This window comes from Narcine bancroftii, chromosome 8 (assembly GCF_036971445.1).
Source record: "Narcine bancroftii isolate sNarBan1 chromosome 8, sNarBan1.hap1, whole genome shotgun sequence".
In the NCBI taxonomy this organism is placed as follows: domain Eukaryota; kingdom Metazoa; phylum Chordata; class Chondrichthyes; order Torpediniformes; family Narcinidae; genus Narcine; species Narcine bancroftii.
This window is the reverse complement of record NC_091476.1, coordinates 12,952,517-12,965,972: the sequence shown is the minus strand read 5'-3', so window position 1 is coordinate 12,965,972 and position 13,456 is coordinate 12,952,517. Positions and strand designations below refer to the sequence as shown.

Genomic DNA, 13,456 nt, shown 5'->3' with positions numbered 1-13,456 from the left:
GTGTTATATGGCGAGCTCTCCACTGGCCACCGTGACAGAGGTGCACCAAAGAAAAGGTACAAGGACTGCCTAAAGAAATCTCTTGGTGCCTGCCACATTGACCACCGCCAGTGGGCTGATAACGCCTCAAACCGTGCATCTTGGCGCCTCACAGTTTGGCGGGCAGCAACCTCCTTTGAAGAAGACCGCAGAGCCCACCTCACTGACAAAAGGCAAAGGAGGAAAAACCCAACACCCAACCCCAACCAACCAATTTTCCCCTGCAACCGCTGCAATCGTGTCTGCCTGTCCCGCATCGGACTTGTCAGCCACAAACGAGCCTGCAGCTGACGTGGACTTTTTATCCCCTCCATAAATCTTCGTCCGCGAAGCCAAGCCAAAGAAGAGAGAGTGGTGAGTGTATAGAACAGGATGCCTGAGGAGCTGGTTAAGGCAGTTATTTAAAAATTCTGGATGCTATGTGGATACAAAGGGTTTTAAGAGATATGGGCAAATACAGGCAGGTAGGACATTTTTGTTGGCAAGGGCACATTGCCAAGGCGACTGGCCCACACTGTATGACTCTTGCTGCATGGCAGCCCACATTCCTACATGGTGAATTTCCTTCACAGAACTGGTCCACTTTCCAGTTTCCAGCATGCCAACAAAATGGCTACAGCTTTCATTTCAGAAAGTGTACGATGTTTCTTGAGACTTCCTGAGAGAAGTAAAATAGAATAAAGTTTTAGTGAAAGTCAAATAGTTAAAAATGTTGAACTATTATATTAGAAATTATCAAAAAGGAATTACAAGCAAATATATTACACAAAACATAACAGAGATGATTAAGCCCTCTAAACTGAATTGACAGAATCCCCAACTGTAAACAGCAGAAAATATTGGAGCTAGTCCGCAGGTCAGGCAGGATCTGTGATAAGAGTGAGCTACAGGCACTTTTACAAGCTACTGAAGAACCGAAAAGTTCAGGAAATTTTCCGCTCCGGTGGCAGTGTAAAAATGTCGAGACAAAATTTATGATGTCAATTCTATCCTGTAATTTTTCGACTGGGACCCCTACACATTGTTACGGAGCGGCTGCAGCATAAAATGTCCGCAGCCATTCGGTAAGAAGCAGGCTTATTGAATACAACGTTTCCCCCCTCTGAAAACTTTGTTACGCAGGAAGGCTGTTTAAAAGGGCCCTTGTGTAAACGGCCACATTGGGACACACCGGAGGGAAGTATGCTAATTTTTTAAATAATTCTGAAGTTTTTGTGTAAAAATGCTGATTGTTTCAGGACAATCTGAAACATCTGAAGCATTAATTGCTTCCATACTCCCACCACTCTCTGGGTGAAGAAGTTCCCCCTAAATGTTTCTCCTTTCAACCTTAACCCTCTGGTTTGTATCTCACCTACCCTCCGTGGAAAAAGCCTCCCTACATTTACTCTGTATATATTCCTCATAATTTTAAACACCTCTATCAAATCTCCCCTCATTTTTTTTTAAGACATACAGCACGGTAACAGGCCATTCTGGCCCACAAGCCTACACTGCTCAATTACATCCAATTGAACTACAACCCCCGGTACGATTCAAAAAGTGGGAGGAAACCAGAGCCCCTGGAGGAAATCCACACAGACACGTGGAGAAAGTACAAATTCCTTACACTCGTACAGTAATGGTGTTGCACTAACCACTAAGCCAACCGTATCACCCTACCTTCTATAAACTCCAGGGAAAAATGTCCTAACCTGTTTAACCTTTCCCGGTAACTCAGTTCCTGAAGACTGGGCAACATCCTAATAAGCCATCTCTACACTTTTTCAAAACTACACATAATACACCATATTTGGTCTCATCAATGTCTTATACAACCTTATCATAACATCCCAACTCCTATACTCAATACTTTGATTTATGAATGCCAATATACCAAAAGTTCTCTTTACAACCCTATCTTCCTGTGACGCCACTTTTAGGGAATTATGTATCTGTATTCCCAGATCCTTTTGTTCTACCCCATTCCTCAGTGCACTACCATTTACATATATATCCTTTCTTGGTTTGTCCTTCCAAATTAGAGCACATCACACTTGTCTGCATTAAATTCCATCTGTCATTTTTCATCCCATTTATCCAGCTGGTCCAGATTCCTCTGCAAACTTTGAAAACCTTCCTCACTGACCACAACTCCTCCAATCTTTGAGTCATCTGCAAACCTTTTGATCCAATTTACCACATTATCAACCAGACAAACACTAGTCCCAGCACTGATCCCTGAGGCACACCACTAGTCACAGGCCTCTATCCTGAGAAGCAATCCCCATCCACCACCACTCTTTGACATACCCAACGTAGAATCTATTTTACTACCTTGCAATGATTACTGAGCATCTGAACCTTTCCTGACTCACCTCTCACGTGGGACCTTGTCATGTAGGCAACATCCACAACCTTTCCTTCATCAACTTTCCTGGTAACCTCCTCGAAAACTCTACCATGCACAAAACCGTGTTCATCATCATATCCAGAATCAGTCCTTGGCTATCCAAAAACTTGTATATCCCATCTCTTTGAAAAGCTTCCAATAATTTACCTATAACTGACGTCAGACTCCCTGGCCTATAATTTCCAGGGATACTTTTGGAGACTTTTTTAAACAACGGAAACACATGATCTACAGCCTACTCCATCCCACACCAGCCTCCCTCAAGTTCTGGGGGAATGTCGTCAGGCTTTGGGGATTTATCCACCCTTATTTGCTTTAAGACAGCAAGCTCCACCTCCTCTTTAATCTGTGCCATGACCTCACTGCTTGTTTTTCTTATTTCCCTTGACTCTGTACCAGTTTCCTGATGCAAAAAGTAACACTTAGGATCTCCCCCATCTCTTTTGGCTCCATACATAGCCGACCACTCTGTTCTTTAAGAGGACTAATTTTGTCTCTTTCTATGCCTTCGGATTCTCCTTCACATTGTCTGCCAAAGCAACATCATGTCTTCTTTAAGCCTTCCTGATTTCTTTAAGTTTTTTTTCTTGCATTTTTTGTAATCCTCGAGTACCTCATTTGCTCCGTGTTGCCTACACCTCTCTCCTTCTGAACCAGATCCCTAACAGCTCTCAAAACCCAAGCTTCCTTATGCCTGTTAACATTGCCTTTAATCCTGATAGGAAATTACAAACTCTACTCTCATAATGTCACTTTTAAAGGTTTTCCTTGCCAGAAAACAACTTATCCCAATCCACACGTTCCAGATCCTTTCTCAAATTCAGAATTTCAATCGGAGGCCCAGAGCAATTCTTCACCATAATTAACTTGAAATTATGATCACTGGACCCTAAATATTCCCCTACACACACATCTTTCAACTGTCCTATCTCATTCCCTAATGGGAGATCCAAGTATATTTCAGAAACCCTGTGAAACCACAACTGGCCTGCTGCAAATGAGAACTACAAAACCAAAATGATGCCAAACCTCTATTCAAAATAAAAATTCTTCTTTGGCTTGGCTCCGCGGACGAAGATTTATGGAGGGGGTAAAAAGTCCACGTCAGCTGCAGGCTTGTTGGCGGCTGACAAGTCTGATGCGGGACAGGCAGACACGGCTGCAGGGGAAAATTGGTGGGTTGGGGTTGGGTGTTTCCTCCTTTGCCTTTTTATGTATCATCAAAATGTACATCTTGGACTAAAACCTGTCACTCATGAGGTTGAAGAGGACATGATTATTGCTTAATCACTCAAGTTTTTACAAAGAAAATGATTTCAGTATTATCAGATCTCCTAAGTCAGTATCATCATTTTATAATATCTCAGAACTCTTTGCATGCCAAATTTATTTAAAGTACCTTTCCTTAAAAGTCATAAGTACCAAAAGTAACAAGATTCAATGAACATAGAACAGTACTGCTTGGGAACAGGCCCCTCAGCCTTCAATGACTGCACCCAACATGAAATAATTTATTCTACTTAGTAATGTTTCTTAATTAATTCAAGGCAAAATCAATATGGAAAACTGTATGCTTGGTATTGTTTGATTGCCTTGGCTCACAATGAGTTGTGCTCTTGCTCATATTCACAGAATTATTTGCGTCCACTTAAGCATCCCACTAAAGGACTTAGAAAACTAATTCAAACCCTTTTCGTTCAAAGCGAGAGTGAAGTTAATTGGGAACTTTTTATTTAGTTAGACATTTATACCAGAGAGTTATTGAGAGAACATTACAAGCCAAGATAGCACAGGAGTTGTCACAACCTTGGAAGAATGTCATCAGAATCCTGGACATGAAGAAATCAATATATCTTTTGAATATGTTCAAGATCCCCATATATTCAGTGAGAATTTGTTTTCACTCTGAAAACGGAAAATTCTACAGACAAGTGAGCACCACGTGTGGATCGTGTCAGCATTCTAAGTAAATGGTGATTCATCAGGATTTTTTTTTTTTTTTTTTTTTTAAAGGTGTAGAAATTTAATCTCCACTTTTGCTCAGCTTCTGCTAAACAGGTTCCACAACGATATCGTGTTTCTAACACCTTTTGCCGAGGACCTCCTTCCATTCTGTAACAAGTTTTAAGGTGAGATTATAACAAGTCCTTTACACAGCACCATTTTTGTTTCATCGTCTAATCTCTCCCTCTGTCTGCTCTACAATTGATCTTCAATGTTGTTCTTTCTACCACTTCCTTGTAAATTGATAGGTTATCTTCAAAAGCAGTTTAGTAACACAACCCCTTTTTGGGTTGTCCAATCCAGTAGCACATGTAATACCAGCATGTGCATTGATCAGTAGGCAATACGTTGCTGCAAAATAGGGTTTTAGTATTACAAGTGGTTTTGTATTTGCACCCCACACAGACACCCAAAATTCGATGTGCACGCATTATATATGGCCAGCCCAAAATGGCAAAGACATAACTTTCCCACACAATGATATTAATCATCGCCATCCTCAACTACCACCCCCTCATGGGGCATTAAATACAAGCATTAGGACGTCATGTCACAGAATTTGGTGAGGTCGCACTTGTAAGATTGTGTATAATTTTGGTCCCATAATTAGAGGAAGGATGTTATATAGTTGGAGAGGATGCAGAAGAGCTGTATTACATTGTTGCCAGAATTATGAAAGTTGAGTTAACATGATAGACTGGAAAAACTAGGCCTGTTTTCCTCCAAGTGTGAGAGATTGAGAGGGTGCCTATAAATTTTTTTTTCCCCTAGAGATTTTTCTTTCATCTAAGGTGAGAGGGCATAACTAGCTGGTGAAGTAGGTGGGATTTAGAAGTGATGTCAGGGGACAGTTCCTCACAGAGGCTTGTGGACATGTGGAATGATGAGCTGCCAGGCTAATTGGCGGAGGAAGTATGTTAGCTTCCTTTCAGAAACATAAAAGATAACAATTTGGATTGGTAGGTATAGTAAGGGCATGGGCCTAATCTGTGCACGTTGTTTAGCATGGGTGCATGCTGGGCCTGACTCCATGCTGTAAGAATCCAATTTCCAGAGGATTTAGGCACACTTGCACAATTTAAATGAATTATCAATTATTTGTATGTACATGTTTGATTTATGAAAATTTGATTGAGATTATTTCTAGCCCTCAGTTTTTGAGTTTATGCTAATAGATTTTGTGCTGACTCAATTCTTCAATAGTATTCCATCTGCTCTCTTGGAAGATCCATAAGCATGATCGTCCCATGTATTCTTGCAGTCTATTGCTCTCAAGCAAGGGAAAGGTGAGCAAAGTTCACTCTCGTGGAGTTAGGAACAATGCAGCAGTGCGTTACAGCCGCCTGCAATATTACGTGTGACGATAATTGGTGGGCACCATGACAGAGCCAGGCGTACTCAGCCGGTTAATTGCCAATCATGACCCCAGTGTATATTCCTGCATCCTTCCATTCATACCTCTGGTTTTTGCCAGTTTTAACAACAGTTAGTTCCCATGAAAGATAACCCTTTTTTTGCCACAAATGTCAACCCACATCATTCTTCGATGTCTAAATTTCACAGTATTTTGCTTTTGTAACAATTCTTTCAAAATTACACAAGTCAGGCATTTTAATTTTTTTTATCTTGTTTTTCTGTTTAACGTCAAACTGCAGAAACAATTTTGAAATAATATGGACTATTCACAGCTCCCTTTTCTAACAAGTTTGAAGAAAAATAAATAGTGAAATATCAAGAGTTCTCTTTTACATTGTACATCAATGGTGGACAGAATCTATCATTCAAACTTATTGTAGAAATATCTAGTCACTAGTTAGCAGCCGAAACACTGAAAATAAAGGATGAAATTTAGAATATTGAACAGAAAGCATGACAGACAAAAATCAATTAAACCATGGCCATGTCGAGTGCAGCAATGTACTTTAACAGAAAACACTTCAAGCAAATTCGGGTCAATATTTGTGTTGATTATTAAAATTTGGCTGTCATTTAGCAGGGTGCATCATCTGATAATCCTCCTCCTTCGCAGAACCTGCAGAAATAAATTAAGTCCTCCATTAAAGTAGCAATTCCAGCATGCAGAACTGCACATTGTCCTTAAATTATGTTGAAAATAATCCATAAACTGTCCAGAGGTTGTGTAGTTTAAACCTAGGAGCCAAGTCTAGTTCAAAGCAGTGCTTTCATGGAGAAATTCTGCAATATCTGATCAATTCTCATCTTAATTGTACATTTGGCATCAATACCTATTGTGGTTCATGAAAGAAATTAAATCGTGCTCAAGTTTCCATTACACTGGATGATGCAGATTTGGCTTCATGAACACTTTTGAGTGTATTTTATGGATGCTGGGCTGTTGATCAAGAAAATCACCTCAAAACTTTCCTAATATGAGCCTTTTTTTAAAAAAAAGATATAACCTATTTTTGTAATTTCCTGTCATATTTTAAGTTTACTTCAAGCGTGCAACACGTCATTGAAAATTGATTTTCTGTGTTCGCACTTGGACTTCTCTTCTGATCTTGGTGCAGTCGGTGACAAACATAGTGTAGAGCATGTTGAAAGAACCAAAGACTGGTTGATCCAAACCAAGGCTCTTATTAACTAAAAGACTGGAGCATATCACAAGTAGGTCGACCAGTCCAGAATGACCTGGTCTGGCGCGGAGCAACCCTTTAAGACCTGTCAGTAGGCGTGACTACACTCTCAGCCAATCACAGTCATCTTACACTACCATCATATACACATTGGTGATAGAATCTGTACTATCACACATAGTGCAAGGTTTTACCAAGGATATTGCAAGCATGGAAAAGTGGTATCAGAGCAACTGGAATCAATCAATGCTGGCCAACTAGGCATCAGATGCTGAGAACAAATGAAAATTAGTAGCAAAACATTTTTAGTCAGTTGAACAAACGCAATGTGTCATTAAGCATGCTAATTTCAATAACATTTAATTTAATCTAACTTTCTACGTGATACAGCAAATATGAAATTTTCTTTTCATCTTGAAGTTGTTGATCGTAATCTCCATTTTGTTTCAAGAAGCAAACTGTTTGGAAAAAAATGTCCAGTATTTATCATTACAAAGAACGTTACAGTAAATCACTCAAATGGCCAATTGTAATTACAAATAACAACTTGCATTTCAAGTCAAGTGCAAGGTAAGAAAACATGCCAGGCACCAAGAAACATTCACCCTTCTATAGGAGCTCTATCAAGAGCATCCTGGCTAACTGCATCACAGTGTGATACAGTTGCTGCAGAGAAATGGATCGGAGGTCAATCTACGGGACCAGAAGAGTGGCAGAGAGGATCACTGGGGTCTCCCGCCTAATCGATGTGATCTACCGGATCGTTGTCTGAAGAGGGCATGCAAAATCATTGAGGACCCCTTCCACTCTGCACACAGCATCTTTCAGCTGCCACCACCCATTGAGGAAGAGATACAGGAGGATCAGAGCCAGCACCACCAGGCTGAGGAACAGCTTCTTCCCACAGACAGTGAAAATGGACCAAAGGAACTGCTCACACTGAACATTTGAGACTCTCATTTGTACAAAACAATATTTAATTTTATAGCTATAATACTTGTCCTGCATATGAATTATTTTCCTGTATGCATGTTATGTCTGGTTGTGTGTCTGCATGTTTTGTACCGACTACCAGAGAACACTGTTTCGTTGTACTTGTACAATCAGGTGTCAATAAACTTGACTTGAACAAAAAATTAATACTGATCCCTAGATAAATATATGAGGGGAGATTATATGCTTGGTAAAATAGGCAGAGAGGAAAGATATTTTGAAAATCTTGGTGATAGAAGTCATGGACCCAGGAAGTGGACTAATAGATTGAAGGCTTGAAGCTCACAAGACAGCAAACACTGAATTTCAGCTGTTTTTAGAAGTCACTGCTTTCCAAAAGGGGGGAAAAAAATACTACTTCCCGCAACTAAATAAACACATCTTCAAAAGGGTTCATATATCAAGAGTGCTATTTCTGCTGAGACCTAAAGGGGTGACGTTCAATAGCATCAAGTCTGACAGTGGGCATCATCCCCCATCCCTCTTGCTTCCTCAGTACATTTACCGTTGGATTCCAGTTTCCAAAGTTTATTGAGTTTGGCAGCGTAATAAGACGACAGGTCCTGACTCTTCACAAGATCAATTGATAACCTCAATGTTCTAATAATAGACATAGAGACCATTTTTACAACTTCAAAAATATATCAAACTCAAAAATTCACACAAACTCTAATGGTTTGAACAAATAGGATAATAGGAAATGATTAAAATACAGCATATTTTGCATCAAACTGCAATAGAATGGACAAGAAAAGCATTAATTTCAATCATACATAATTCATTTCATTTGATACCTTTTTGATTGTACACTGGGTATAATAAGGGTATCACTATCCCTTGATCTTCCTTCTGGTAGGCAGCAATTAAGTTCTTCACTTTACGGAACAACCTCCTACTGACTCCAGGTGCTGTCTGTGAACACATCAGGAAAAAAAAGAGAGAAAAAAATCAGGAGCATGAAAAATGCTGACGAAAGCCCGGACTTGATATCAGATTAGACCTATTCTTAAATCTACATCTCTTTAAAAATGACACATGAAGTAAAAGCCGTGCAGCACATAAAAGTGCTGGGGAAACACAGCAGGCCACGTGCCACCTATAGGAATGACATTTCGGACCAGAACAAAATTCAGACAGGTGCCCAAAATAAAAAGGTGAGGAGAGGAGGACAGAAGGGACAGGAGGAAGAATATTGGCCCACAGGTAAGAGTTGGATATGGGTGAGATGGTACAAGAGAAAAAAAAGCTGAGGAGCGATAGGAGGAGGGGTAGCTCACTGAAGGGAGAGGGAAGGAAGGGGTGGGAAGCTAGAGTGAAAAGAGACTCAGGACAAGAGTTTAACAGAAGATGGAGGAGTCGGATGTTAACGCTGGTTGCAGGGTGCCTGGTCAGAATATTAGGTGTTGGTCCTCTAATTTGTAGTAGCCTCAGTTTGGTTGTGCATGAGACCAAGGACAGACATGTCAGTGTGCCCATGGTTGGTCACTAGGAGGACCCTATCATTGCAGCGGACAGTGGTGCTCAACTAAATGATCTCCCAGTCTTCATCGTGTCTCTCCAATGTAGAGGAGACCACAACTGGATGCACTAGATGACTACTGTAGATTCACAAGTGAAGTGTTGCTTCATTTGGAAGGACAGTTTGGGGCCCTGTATGGTGGTGAGGGAGGAGCTATGGGCATAAGTGGAGCATTTCTGGCAGTTACAGATGTAGGTACAAAGGGGACAATTAGTGGGAAAGGTGAGTGGATGAGAGAGTGCCAGAGGGACCGGTCCCGATGGAAAGTGGAAAGGGGAGGAGAGAGGAAGAGATGCTTGCTGGTGGGATTATGTGATAGGTGGCTGAAATTGCGGAGGATAATATTTTGGATGCAGAGGCTGGTGGGATGGTAGGTGAGGACTAGGGGAATCCTGTCCTTCTTGAGTAAGAGGGTGGCCAGGGCAGATGTGCAGGAAATCTTAGCTCCAAAATGAGAGCATACTTTCAGCAACAAACTTGCAGTCAGAAGATGGCAGGCTCAACAACCACCAAGCCACTTCATCACTCCAGTGAACTACATATTGGAATGAAGGCAATGGACAACAGTTCTCTAAAGGTCAGGTCTAAAAGGAAGCTGCAAATGTAGAGATTATGAGAAGAGATTGGTTAACATTTTTAAAGGCGACTAGGCCCTTTCATGCAGGCAAAAGCCCGAGTGTAAAGGCAGAGATTCTCCGCCCTTATGTTGGTAGATTTACCTCCATGAATGCACCGTTGCCGGCTCCAAGACGCTGACTGCAATCCCTCTCAGCGCTCCACTACCTAGCATGAATGTACTGCCGCTGAAAGTGGTTGGCTAGGGCCGGGATGATGATGTCGCGGTGATGTCATCAGCCTGAGATGGTGGAGCAGGATTTTTAAAACTTTCCAGGGAAGGAACAATCTGTGGTGTGAGAGTTGAAGGGAGACCACATCCTTTAACAGGTGGGTGATTCAGTCCTGTGTATGGTGTGATGGATTGAGGCTGCTGGGGATTCTTCAGGAGGAAAGAGTTGAGGCAGAGTCAATTCTTTCATTTAAGAGGAGGCTGGATTTATACATGGGGTTGGAGGGTTATGGGCAGAGAATAGGTGGGGGGGGGGGATCTAGTGGAGTTGTTTTGAGTGAACCGGCATGGACTTGAAGGGCTGAAATGGCCTGTTTCCATGCCATCAACTGTTATATGGTTAACTGCGTTGGATCCTAAGCTTCTATAGTGTCTGTGTGGAGTTTGCAGATTTTCCTTCAGCTTCCTAACCCACATCCCTAAGATTTCCTGGCAGGTTAATGGGCTACTCTAAGCTCCCCACTGGTTCAAGTCATTGGCAAGAGAATGAAAGGGTATGTGAGAAAGAAGATGCTTTTACCTCAAACTTCAATATATTAGGAGTGATGGTTTATCTCTGCTGAGAGCAAGCATAGGCCTTCTGTGATGTAATAAGTTCAATCTTTTATCCCCACCTCCATCAGCTCCGGAGGGTGCTACGAGGCACCGCAAAACATGAATGCGATGGAAGGGCAGCCTATTAGGGCTGCTCCACGAACGGTAAGTTTTTCTTTTTCCCTCTGCGCTTGTAGCCGGCCTCCTGGCGGAGGTTTGGCATGAAAGGGCCTACTGACACCCGTTTTTAAGAGAAAAGTGGAATGTTATATTCATGTGGAATTTCAACATCTAATTATTCAAAGGTTTGGAAGAAGTAGAACAATAAATATGGAGGCAACAGCAAACAGTGTCACATCGTGACTAACATGTTGACCATCATTACACAATTTTCTCCAGGAGTTTTAGTCACTGGCCGACTTTTTTTCTCCCTGAGGACACATGGAACTGGGTACGTCAAAATGAAACAAACAATTGTGAGATGTTCACTTGTGTATCTTTCTACTGCTCACTCCATGAATTTTTCATCTCTTCTTGAAAGACTGCAGCACTGCCAGAACTGATACCTCTGGTGCAGACCCAGGAGAGAGGAGAGCCAAGATGCGGCACTGCTCCGAAGGGTTCAACCACCCAGTCCTAATATGTGGGACTCAAAAACAGACTTTAAGAGGAACCAATGCGTGTTTACAAGTAAAATTGCGAGGTCTGTGCCCAAGATGACAGCACCTGTCCTCAGCAGTGGCTATGAAGAGTTGCAGACTCCAGGGGATCAGCAAACCGATGCAGGGCACCAGAAATGGACATAACACCCCCTTTTTGAGAAGGAGAAGTGTGAGAGACAAATCTACAGGATGGTGATCATGGCAGCGGGCCAGTGAGGGGCTCAGCGGCTGAGGGACCCATGCAGGCCGCGGACAATTTGCAGTCGGGGGACTCGCATGGGCTTCGAGCTACTGGAGACTGGCTCTTGGGAACCAGAGGATACTGAGGGTAAGAAGGGCTCCCAAAAGGCCCAAGGTGCTGAAGGTTTCCTGATCACGTCAGAGGTTTGGATCTGGAGGTCGGGTTGCCTTTGGGTCGAACAGAAATCTGTGCCGCTACAGAATCTGTGGGAGCACTGGACGTGAATCCACGGATATTCAGTGACTCTGAAGGAACTCCCTTTTGCTTCTCTTTCTCCTATTGATACAGGCACGGGGTCATGGCGACTTTGCCTTACAGCAAACAAAAGTTAAATTACATAATGCATGCTACATTTTTAACGTATCATTACATGGCAAAGGAGGAAAAACCCAACACCCAACCCCAACCAACCAATTTTCCCCTGCAACCGTGTCTGCCTGTCCCGCATCGGACTTGTCAGCCACAAATGAGCCTGCAGCTGACGTGGACTTTTACCCCCTCCATAAATCTTCGTCCGCGAAGCCAAGCCAAAGAAAAAAAGACATGGCAAGAAAAGGAACCTGAAACCTTTTTACTTCTCCTTTTGCTTCATTTTGCATTAGAATGCAGTAGAATTCACCAATTAGAATGTAATGCATATCCCCTGCACTTGATAAGTTGTTCGCTATTGTGGTCTTGGCTCACAAAAACTGCACAAGGGGCAATCTCCTTCTCCAGTTTCTGTTAGGCACCCCCGTCTCTCTCTCTCTTTCCCTATATTGTCTATCTCCTTTCCTCCAGCTCCCTTCATTCAGAGAGCAGCTATCTCTTCCTCCTCTCACTTTCCAGCTTTTTCTCTTCCACCCTCCCACTGATATCCACCTCTTACCACCTCAACCCCACCATTTTATTCAGGCACTTACCTGCTTTTTACTCACCCCTGGAAGGGCTCAGGCCTGAAACATTGATTATCATTGTTTTCTATAAATAACGTTGTGTAACCTGCTGTGTTTCTCTAGCACATTTGTGTATTAAGCAAGAGACTTAACTCCAACAACAAAATCTTATGTTTCAAACTTAACGTCATGATCATTCCAAACGAATGATCAGATGACCATAATGAGCGTGAAACAGCAGAAATACTCTGATGAGTAATATGGAACTGACACTTGTCAAGGAGAGGGATAAATGATTCCAGGGTTTCATGGTGGAAAGAGGGATGGGATAATAAAGAACATAGAACAGTACTTCAGCTCGTGTCTGTGCTGAACAATATGTCCAAAACTCTGCTGCCTGCACTTGATGGATATCCCTCCATCCCCTTCTTCATATTCCTGTGTCATTTGAGAATCATTAAATGTTACTATGGTATCCATTTCCACCACTGACCCTGACAGCCAATTCCAGGAACCTAGCACTATCTGTGTAAAATATTTTTCCTCCACATCTCCCTTAAACTTCCTCCCCATCACCGTAATCACTTTTGTCCTGGGGAAAAAATTCTGACTGTCCATCTTATCAAGGACCATTGTGATTTTACACATGTCCTTCAGCTCTACCCTCATCCTCCTGTACTCCAGAGAAACAGCCCAAGTTTGTCTCCCCATAACCCATACCCTCTAAACCAGGCAACAGCTGGTAAATCTCTT

The 13,456-nt window shown here is 42.1% G+C and overlaps 1 protein-coding gene across 4 annotated transcripts in view; it reads right to left on the bottom strand.

The window, feature by feature from the left end:
• Window positions 1–6,338: 6,338 nt before the first annotated feature.
• Window positions 6,339–13,456, bottom strand: part of LOC138740377 (SH2 domain-containing protein 1A-like) — an 89,719-nt gene continuing 82,601 nt past the window's right edge. For 2 of the 4 annotated variants that reach the window (XM_069892931.1, XM_069892927.1), the window contains exons 3-4: window positions 8,820–8,937; window positions 7,387–7,490 (exon numbers count right to left, since the gene is read on the bottom strand). In XM_069892931.1, the coding sequence (XP_069749032.1) occupies window positions 7,402–7,490; window positions 8,820–8,937 (207 nt within the window). In that variant the 3' untranslated portion in view covers window positions 7,387–7,401. Of the gene's footprint in view, window positions 6,468–7,386; window positions 7,491–7,988; window positions 8,626–8,819; window positions 8,938–13,456 lie in introns of those variants that run through there. The other 2 variants (XM_069892928.1, XM_069892930.1) reach the window with 2 other exon arrangements.